Here is a 10,917-nt window from a genome sequence, read left to right on the forward strand (position 1 = left end):
GACTTTTTTCAAGATATACTTTATGACTCACAAAAACCTGTTTGAGGCTCTGCATTTTTTAGCTTTTTTCTCCTTCATCGTGGCCTGGTCTTTGAGATGCTCCGCCTACTACAACATGGGGGATGTAACAGCCATGATGGAGGCAGCCTTGGTTTTCTTCAGCATTGACTATGTCTTATTCTGCTTGATTCTTTTCAAATTTTTTTATCTTAGCAAATTTCTAGGTCCTATGCTTCTGATGATTTCCAAAATGGTAAATTTCTCTTTTTTTAAAAAGATCTTGCGTGTTTTGGTAGGCTAATTCTGAAGCCTGGTTTTAAAAACATAACTATCATATTTCGATTGTTGTTCTTTCTTTAGCTATTAACATTATTGGAATACTTGGTCATACTGCTGGTGTTTTTCATCGCTTTTGCCATTGCCTCTGAGACTGTGCTCTATCCCCATTCGCCCATCAGTGGTGGGCTCATTTTCAACATGCTACGACGATCATATTGGAGTGTCTTTGGTAATTTCTTTCTGGAAGAAATGGAATCAACAGGTAAATCTTATTTTACAATTGTCATTGGAATCATTGCACATGGTGTTTTAGAAAGAATTGTTTTATATTTTAGAAGATTTTATGAGTCATGAAATGTATAAATATTGTTAATGACTCAAAAACCTAATTAATACATATAATTGGGACAAATTGCTGAAATTGAAGCTACAATAATAACTATTAGCAGTTAGGCCAAAGTGTAGCTATATATTACAATTGTTTTTTTTTTTAATTTCGAAATTTTCATATTATGAGTTAAGCCTACATAAAACTGAATGATTTAATTATTATGGGGAAAAAATGCATTAGTGCAATTATTGATGAGGTAGATGGAGGTTGAACCAAATTCATAGACACTGCTTGGCATTGGTATTCTTGTAAATAATTGATCAATTGATAATTGAACAAATGGCTGGATAGCTGAAGGTTGCTAGCTCCAAAAGTCCCGAGTTCGGGCCCAGAGCAGATAAGACGCGTTAGCTGGGGACAGTACATTATCTAGAAAAGAAAAATTCAAAATGAATCAACTGCTGCCTTGTAGTTTGTTCTTGGTTGGACAAAGGCTATGGAAGCAAATCCAAAAAGAAAAGCAGGCTGAAATCGGAGTCAATGGCCTCAATGGCGCATAACCAGTTGACACGTAACGCTTAATTGTGTTGGAGGCGTGTTCGAGTCGGCAAAAAGCTCATGGTTGATAAATTTGAACAAAGTCTCGAGTTCAAACGCACTGGCAGATAAATCTCGATCCCCTTCAACACTAATATTAAGAACGAAGAAGAAGAAGAAGTTTTTGGGTGGAAACAGCCACAGTAGCAAATCCAGAAAGAAAAGCAGGCTGAAGTCGTTATCGACAGGCGCCTAGTACTATATTGTGCTGGAAGAAATCAACTCTAACGAGCCGACCCGCAGCGTATCATACGCCGCTATTTAGTTGTTTTATTTTCTACTTTTCAGTAATTCATAATTTGTGAATTCGACAGTACCAATGCTGCCACTGAAAATATTTGCTTTAAAACACTAACCCCCCCCCCCTACCCCTAACCCCGACCCTACACCCCCACCCCCCGTAAAAGCAGCCTCCTCTTAGTTATTTCTTAGTTACCTCCTGTAAGTTTAAAATCGAACTAAATTATCTGCCCCTAATAGAAACCCGACTCTACGGCTCTTGTAAACATTTAGCTTTGTAAATATTTAGCGTGACCACAACTCACCAGACAATGTGGGGGTGGGGTGGGGTGGTAGTGATAGTGATAGAGAGAAAGTGAGGGGACTGCAAGGAGGCGCTTTCAGCTTGTTTTCTAACGGCTCCCAGAAGAGAATTATATATATAGATACTTTGCAATTAAAAACGAAGGATAAAAAATATCTTCTTTTTATATTGTATAATACTTGCACTAATAATTACTAGGCTAAGCTTACTTCTGATGCTATGTAATGCAAGTCAAGTTTTAAGTATTACAGTACTGTTTAATTGAATTTCTTTTTTTTAAATAATTTGTCTTAAATAGAATCGAAGGATGACAATGCCTGTACAGATGATTCTGCTCTGTATTCTAACTACACACATCTGCGCTGTCCCTCTAATGTGGGCAGGTACTATGTACCAGTGCTGATGGGAATGTATGTTATGATAACCAACATACTGCTGTTCAACTTAATCATTGCTAAGTTCAAGTAAGTCAACATTACAAGAGTTAATTTACACACACAAATAACACAACTTTTGCCTCGTTTTCTTTGTTGAGAAATATTTTTGTTCAACCTTTTTTGACTTAAAAATAATTATAATTAGTTACTAAGCAATGCTTAGTATCTATTGAGTTGAATTGACAGTTCGAATTAAGATGTGAAAAAGAGTTAATACTTTTTTAAAATTTAAGATTGTTATTTTTATCTTGAGTTCAATGTGTGCTACGGTTTCAATTTCTGCTTTTCACTCAAGAAGATTTTTGAGATCTACTTCATTAATTAACGACACCGACATAGTTATATTTTAGTAGTGCATCACCATTCATAGTAATAAAAACCCCAACATGAAATCTTGTGTAAGCTTTTGCGACATCTGTAAACCTTGGTCAAATTGTTATTCTCTTTGATTCCCATGATATGATAGTGTTGGCACAGCACACCTAATCTAAAAAAAAACAACTAGTGATCATTAGAACAAATATTAGAGTAGAACAATTAGTTTAGAGTACAAAATAATTAAAACTTGTATTCAACAGCTCAACCATATATGATATTGAAAAAGACGTTGAAAAGGTGTGGCACTACCAGTTGTTTAGTTTGACAGCAGAGTATTCCAAACGCTTGGTTATGCAGCCTCCATTTTTCCCATTAACTTTCATAATGTATACTTGTATGCGGAGAGAAAATACAAATTTGTTTGGTGGGTACAAAAACGGCTATAACTGTAATCACATTTTCTTTTACTTTTTCTAAATGAGTTGAAAAAGCCTTAATGTAATTTAAAAGTATGCACATTGGAAATGATGAGTCAAACTTAATTAGTTTTAAAATGAACCTTTAAATGAACAGATCTATTATGTAGAATATGTGCGTCTGTAGTAAAAGCTTTACGTTTTAGGCTAAAAGATAATCCTTAAATAATGATCATACATTGCAAAGAGTCAGATTACACCAACTTGCAAATTAATATTAACTGAGCTGAGCCAATATTAGCAATATTAATATCATTTACATACTTTATTACTTATATATGTACTATTTCATATTTTTGTTAACGTTACAGTACATTGTTTTGGTTTTAAGAACCGCTGGTCTAGTGCTAGAATGAGTAAAGCATACGTTTACCACAAAAGCCTAAATAGAAAAGAAGCTATAATTACATCCAGTTTGCAAAAATATATCATCCCTAACAAATGTCAGCAGAAAAACCTGATATGCGTTTTCGCATACCTTTTTTTCTAATTCGACGTAATTTTTAATGAATGTTTTAGAAAATAGTAGAGTATTTGAAATAATAAACCAAAATTTTTATCTTATCCTCTCATGGTTACATAGTTTGTATGAAAACGAACTATCCTTAACTAGGTCATGCTAACGAACATTGTTAGGCTATTAATAATTCGTGTCCCTTGGTTACACAACTGAAATAGAAATATTACAACCCAATTTGAAAATTTCCGTTCTGCTGACAAAGGATGTTACACCCGTCACATCGCAATGTAGGCCTTAAGGAGTTTTCAGTTGATTTTATACCACTGATTTTTTTCGGAACTTTAATATTGATAGTTTATGCAATGATTTCATTTATCATGTTGAATAATATTCATGCTTTTTGGTTTTTAAATATATTTTTTAAAAAATCGTATTACTCCATTACTAGTAATAGAATTTAAACCAGCAGTTGCTAACTGTTTAAAAAGATTAGAGCAGGTGGTGATGGATGACTATCTTAGACCAACCCAAAAAGAAAACAAGTAAGAACCTTCTTTTTCTGTCAAAATCCCCAATCAATCCTCTTTTAATTTAACTTAAAATCTGGACTGAAAAATCTGGTTGAAAGCTCTATTTGTTTACACGTTACCTTTAGACATGTAGTTATATACTTTACAATTGGTAAATTACTACCATTTAGAAATTATAATGTTTGTGTTTCGTAATAATAATTACCCATGTTCATCTTTATATTACAGCCAAAGATGTAATGAGCCTGAGAATAATAGTAATGGTAATTATTTTGATTTGTAAAAAGTAGCTTTTAATAAGTTACATATATTACATACACAAATTAATTCCAAGAAAATTTATTTGTCTAGTGGTATTTGACATTTATGTTATTTTACTTTTGTAAAACAAAAAGCAAGCAGTATTTTCAGTGATATATTAACCATCAAATATCAACTTTAAATTAATTTGTGTTACAGAAATAGTTACCAAATTCAGCCTTTCTAACCTTATTCATCGTGCCGTAGAGACGAATTCAAAAGGTATTTCCATGTATTCCTTTAATGTTAACTGTCTTGAAACTTTGTATTTTGAATTACCATTGAATTGAAAAAGAAAAATGTGTACTTTATTAATATTGTCGTCGATGTTGCTTAAGTCACAATTAGCTGGAAGAGAGTGTATAAACACCTGGCCAAAGATCAAACATAGTTCAGTTACTGACTCAAATGTGGTGAACTAACCTACTCACTCACATTATAAAACATGATTTATGATTTTTTCTTGTCTTTTTCTTCTTGAAAGTTCAAAGTGGAGATGAAGATCGTAGTGGCGAAGACCAAGGAAACAATGCAAATGGTAACAGCTTACTTCAAATATACATATGTGTAGTGTAAATGTGTGTAATATTTCTTGTAAAAAAATTGATAAAAGTAAAGACTTTGAGCCATCATTAGTAATTGAATCAATGACACGATTGATATAGAAATATGATAACCCACACACAATTGTAGTCAATGGATATACTTTTTTTTTTCTTTCATCCATAATTTGTATGATGTTTCCTAACAATTTAAAAACTCGCGCAGATGTTATACCATTGCAGTTGTGTTAGACTTTAAGGAATCTTTATCTCGTTGGTACTGATTTTTAAGTTAGTCTAAATTTGTCGCTAATGTACAAAAGTAGTTAACTAATATAATATGGTAATTGTAGGTTGCATTTTAAATAAGACATACTTATTACGAGCTTATGCGCAGAAAGTGCAGTTACAATATTTATTCTCCTAAAACATTCGATAAAACAAAAAGTACACCACCCCACTTTAGTCGTTGACTATTTAATGATAAAAAGTAATATCTACCGGAATGGCATTAATGTCGCAGAAATACAGTAGATGCAGAAGATATCAATAGCAAGCAAGTAAAAGTCTTTGATCTCTCTTGTTTGTATAAGTCTGGAAAAAAATTATGTACTACTAGCAAATAGTATGCCATTTCTAAACAATGTTTGAGTTGCCGGTGGACGGATAAAGCTTAAATTATGCTATGGGATGTTAGGGATCATCCATAAATGACGTCACGCTTTTTTGACGATTTTTACCCCCCCTCCCTCCGTCACACAACCACAAAAAGCCAGACCCCCCCCTAAAATGACGTCACACCTCAGTCTACAGCCTCCTCAAAATTGCAGTTAATTTTTTCTTAAAACATCGATATTTTTCCAAAATCTTGTCTGAACTCTGTCAAAATAGAGTATTTTAATCAATTCCTATTACAATTTATTAAAACAGTTTTCTAAAACGCAAAATAAAGGCTAAAATTAGTTTTCTAACATTGCTTTTTCATGATGCAAAAGTGTGTCGTCCCACCATCAGACCCCCCCTCCCCCTCATCACACGCCGTCACAAAAATACGGACCCCCCTCCCCCCTACGAGTGTCACGTCATTTATGAACGACCCCTTATTGCATTTCGATACTCACAAATCTGGAGAAAAATTGCAAGGAGATTAATGAAAAAATGTACAATCTAAAAGTCAGATAGGTTCTAAAATGGTGTCAAAGTAAATGACCCCTCCCCCATTCTTATTTCTTGCTATAAATAATAACTGAACTGTATGCCTTACGTAATGAAATATATCCAAGCTGAGTTGACTGGCACGAAAAATAATTATTTTCCCTTCCTAAATAAAAAGTAATTAAATAATATCTTCGATTTCAATTTTAGGTTTTAGATATTTTCAAAACAATTATCTGAGAATTAAAAACAAAACAAATACATACAGTATTAAAGCTACACAAAAAAATTTCGTTGATGTTTTTAAATTTTCAGTTATTTAATTTTAATTTTAAATCAAAGCAACATTTTCAACGATATATGAAATATAAAATATTCAATTACATTTTTCGTGTTTCAGAAAATTCAGGAGAATCAAAAAGTATGAAGGGACTTTTTGCTGATTTAATAAATACAGAATCAGAACAAAATCAAAAAGGTAACACTTAATCTTTTAGTGCTAGTAGCACTGGATAAAGTGAATGTCTTAACACCATTTAATTTAAAAAAACAACTTTTTGTTGTATGCATATTGTCGTGGAAGCACCTTGCCAAAGATCAAATCTTAGTTGAAACACTGACGGAAATAAATCTAACTAACCTCCTCACCTAAACATCATAATACATAATTTATTCTAATTTTCATCTTTTAGTCATTAATAGTTCAAAGTGGAGATGAAAATCGCAATGAGACAAACAAAGGAAAAAAATCCATTGCACATCTTTCTGGTCACCATAATTAAATATATGGCAAATTGGTTTTGTGAATCAGATGTTTAACACACTGACCAAGTATAAAAGTTAACTGAGTCTAAATGTAAACAGTTCGGGTAAATAGTACCACTAGTACTTCTGACCCGCCTTAGCGTGGTAGGATTCAGCCGACTAGGAATACACATACATTTTTCCTTACGTGTTCAAACCTACAAAGAAAATAAAAATAAATTGTGTTTAATAATGAAGCAGGGCGGATTTTTTTATACCTTAGAAAAAAATAGTTTCACGTATCTTCAGCTGCATGATACAGCTATAAAGACAGTTTAGAAATGGCAGCGAAAACTGACAAAACACAAAAAAACAAATCTAACAGTTTCTCTTGTGCGACTGATTCCACCCCTTTTTGTCAGCGTGTTTCCGTAATTTCCTATCGGTCAGCTTAAGCGAAATAATTAGCGCGAGTACGAATTACCAATCTCTATCCTACTTATTAATCACAATTCAGTTTATACTTTATTATCATAGCCATTATAGTCTGTTTACATTGTATTTAACTATCAACAGTTTCAGATGATGGCGTGAGAAATGCAATCAGACGGTTGAAAAGGAATCTCAAAGCCGTTGGACGAAAAATGATCCACCTTCAACCTGATGGGAACTGTATTTTTAGGGCAGCTGTGGCTAGTTTAAAAGATAAAATAACCCCAGAGGAGCTCCGCCATCAGGTGTATCTGCATATAAGGAAGTATGAGTCCCATTATGGAGAGTTTCTTACAGACAAAAGCATTGTGGAGAAAATAAAGGAAGATGGACACTGGAACAGCGAGGCAGGAGATCTGATACCTTATGCTATCTCTAATGTTTTAGGGCGTAGTTTGACTATAGTGACTAACAATGTAGGAAATATCTGTATACCAGTATCCAACGGGGATTGTTTGAATGATAAGCCAATTTTTTTGGCTTATTTATCGTACCCAGGCAGTGAACACTATTGTGCTACTAAGAGGTAATCTGAAAGAACACTAACGAAAATCTTAGATGTGTGAAAACAAATGGCAAAATGAAAATAACTTGATCATAATTTAAAAAAAATCAATGAAACTACCAATTTAAATTGTTTATTAAAATATTAATTCACTGTTTTAAAAATAATTTCTACACTAGTAACATGATATACTAAAAGCTTTATTTATATAAGTTTGAAAAAAATTAGAAAATTATTCTTCTAAATAAGGAAATTTGTATTCATGCACTTTCGTCAAAAGGTAATTAATAATTAGGAGGGATAAGGGTTAGTTAGTTTTCTAGTAAAGAACTATAAACACAATTAGTCGGTTGTGTTTACATGAAGAGCGATCTGTCTTACACATTTAGGCAAGATGTAATATTCATTATATTTTGGATTTTTATAACATATAACATTATATTTTTGCAATTTTATTCGTTTTGTATTTTTAACATGTTAATTAAGTTTTTTAATTATTGCTTTTGATAGTCATTTAAATTAAAATCTTACTTTTAAACACAATTATTTAATAGGAAATTCATTTTTATTAAAAATGTGTCAAAACACATTATAAATTATCGCCTAAATTCATGAAAAATATACCAATTTAAACCGGTATTGATGAATTAAATTGACTTTTTAACATGACAACTTATCAGTCAAGCAGGCCTAGCTTATAACAAAATGTTAAATATTTAAATTTTGTTTTTATAAAAATATACGTTTTATGGCATTGTAAAATGAAGTGCTTTTGTTTGACTTATTTAACAAAATTAAATACCGCTATCGTTTTTGTCATTGCTATTAGGATTCAGTTTTGTAAGTCAAACATTTATTTTGATACAACTACATAATAAAATATAAAAGATAAATTGACATTGCACTATAATTTTGTTTTAAAAATTTGGTTATAGTGAAGAAAAATATTATGACATTTTACTTAGGTTGAGGAAAAATCGAATTGTGTATTTTATAATTGTTTTAAAAAATTAACTTATTAACAGTGGTTTTTTTTTTTACTATTTTTTTGAAATTATATATATTATATAAGTTTAACTACACTTGGTTTGTGATATTTTAAGCTAATGCAACTCTGTGATTTAATATAAAGTATCTTTTAATTTCAATTACGTTATTTTTAAATATTTTTCATTCTATAAGTCATTTAGACATTGTGATAAATGGTCTGTGATATTTGATCAACAAATTCAAATGTTTTAAATTTAATATGAAGCAACTGAATATGTTTTGTTTTTAAACCAGAAATATTTATTAAACAATATTGATATCAATAGAATATATTTATAACATGAACAACGTGAGATCAAATACTCAAAATATTAATATTCGTTCAATTACAAATATTTATGTTTTAAATTACTCAATAATTATATATATATAGTCTTTCTCTTTTTATCCCTTTACATATATATATATATATATATATATATATATATATATATATATATATATATATATATATATATATATATATATATATATATATATATATATATATATATATATATATATATATATTTATTTATTTATTTATTTATATATTATATAAAATGAAATTTTTAAAAATTTATATATTTTTATTAAAAGAAATATAATTTATTTTTAATGTTTTAATTACATTTATAACTTATTTATTGAATTGGCTTCTAGTTTATTTTTGTTCGATTTAATATAAACATTTACTATATTTAAGGTAGGTTTTAGTTATGTATTCTTCTGATATCTTTGTTTTTCAAAATACAATAAACGTTGGTTTGAAGAATTGATTTTTCATATTATTTATATATATAATTCTCTTCTGGGAGACGTTAGAAAACAAGTCCCCTCTCTTCCTCTCTATCGCTACCCCCCCCCCCCACCTCACATGGTCTGGTGAGCTGTGGTTCAAGCTAAATGTTTACATTTTACAATGGTAGAGCCGGGTTTGGTGACGGCTATTAGGGACAGATAATTTAGTTTGAAACGATTTTAAACTTAGAGGAGGTAACTAAGGAGAGGCTGCTATCACGGGGGGGGGGGGAGGGCGGAGGGGGGGGGGGTTAGTGTTTTAAAGCAAATATTTTCAGTGGCAGCATTGGTACTGTCAAATTCACAAATTATGAATTACTGAAAAGTAGAAAAAACAACGACTAAATAGCGGCGTATGATACACCGCAGGTCGGCTCGTTATTATTATTACAGCTATTACCCTATTTTTACTTTTCAATATATTCAGTTTAAACTGATGAAATCTACAATTTTTACCTACGTTTATCGTATTGATTTTTTTCTTTCTAATTATTGTGATTGTTGACAAAAAAAGAGAGGGAAAAAAATCTGTAAATTCTCTTGAAATGGTTTAATTGATAATATTTTCTTTAGCCAACGATCAAGTATAAAATAAAGTCGTCTCGTTTAGAAGAAAAAGAAAGACTATACATTTTCAAAACTCGTTAAAACTGAATAACCTTTTATTTTTACCCAGGATTTCACTCCGACCTCCACCACCTCTACACACACTTCTCACCATTTAAGGTAACATAATTTGTCTGTCTAGACCACAATAGTTAAACAATTATTTAAATGCATCATTTTAGCCCCCCCCCCCCCCCCACCCCCGCCCGTACACACGCTAGACCATTATTGTTAAACCAGGTTTGGGATACATGCATGACCTAGTGAGCGGCGGAACATGTGTGTGGTGGTGAGTGGTGGGAAACGGTGTGTGTGTGTGACTGGCACATGTGAGCGAGCGGCACGTGGTTCCCGTTTGTTGACACTGACCCATTTCTGCCTCGATAGACTTCGTCAGCCGCTAACGTCAACCTTTAAAAAAGGTTCAAAACATAGAAAAAGTACCCGTTGATTAACATAAAACGACAAACATAAAACAAGTAACCGTTGACTTACATAAAACAAGTCACCGTTGACTAACTTAAAACAAGTAACCGTTGAAAAACTTAAAACAAGTAGGCCTAACCTTTGACAAACTTAAAACAAGTAACCGTTGACTAACTTAAAATAAGTCACCGTTGACTAACTTAAAACAAGTAATCCGTTGACAAACTTAAAACAAGTACCCGTTAACAAACAAAAAACAAGTAATCGTTGACAAACTTAAAACAAGTAACAGTTGCCAAACACAAGTAGGCCTAACCTTTGACAAACTTAAAACAAGTAAACTTT

At 31.6% G+C, this 10,917-nt stretch overlaps 1 protein-coding gene across 1 annotated transcript; it reads left to right on the forward strand.

Annotated features, from left to right (window-relative positions):
* Nucleotides 1-367: 367 nt before the first annotated feature.
* Nucleotides 368-7,772, forward strand: LOC131928230 (uncharacterized). Its single transcript, XM_059284180.1, has 9 exons — nucleotides 368-541; nucleotides 2,050-2,215; nucleotides 2,767-2,930; nucleotides 3,891-3,984; nucleotides 4,201-4,235; nucleotides 4,432-4,494; nucleotides 4,757-4,810; nucleotides 6,370-6,447; nucleotides 7,290-7,772. The coding sequence occupies exons 1-9, from the start codon at nucleotides 478-480 to the stop codon at nucleotides 7,733-7,735; spliced, it is 1,164 nt and encodes a 387-aa protein (XP_059140163.1). The 5' UTR covers nucleotides 368-477; the 3' UTR covers nucleotides 7,736-7,772.
* The last annotated feature ends 3,145 nt before the right edge of the window (nucleotides 7,773-10,917 follow it).

Source organism: Physella acuta, unplaced genomic scaffold (assembly GCF_028476545.2).
Source record: "Physella acuta isolate Inbredline_101_S28 unplaced genomic scaffold, ASM2847654v3 ptg001478l, whole genome shotgun sequence".
In the NCBI taxonomy this organism is placed as follows: Eukaryota; Metazoa; Mollusca; class Gastropoda; family Physidae; genus Physella; species Physella acuta.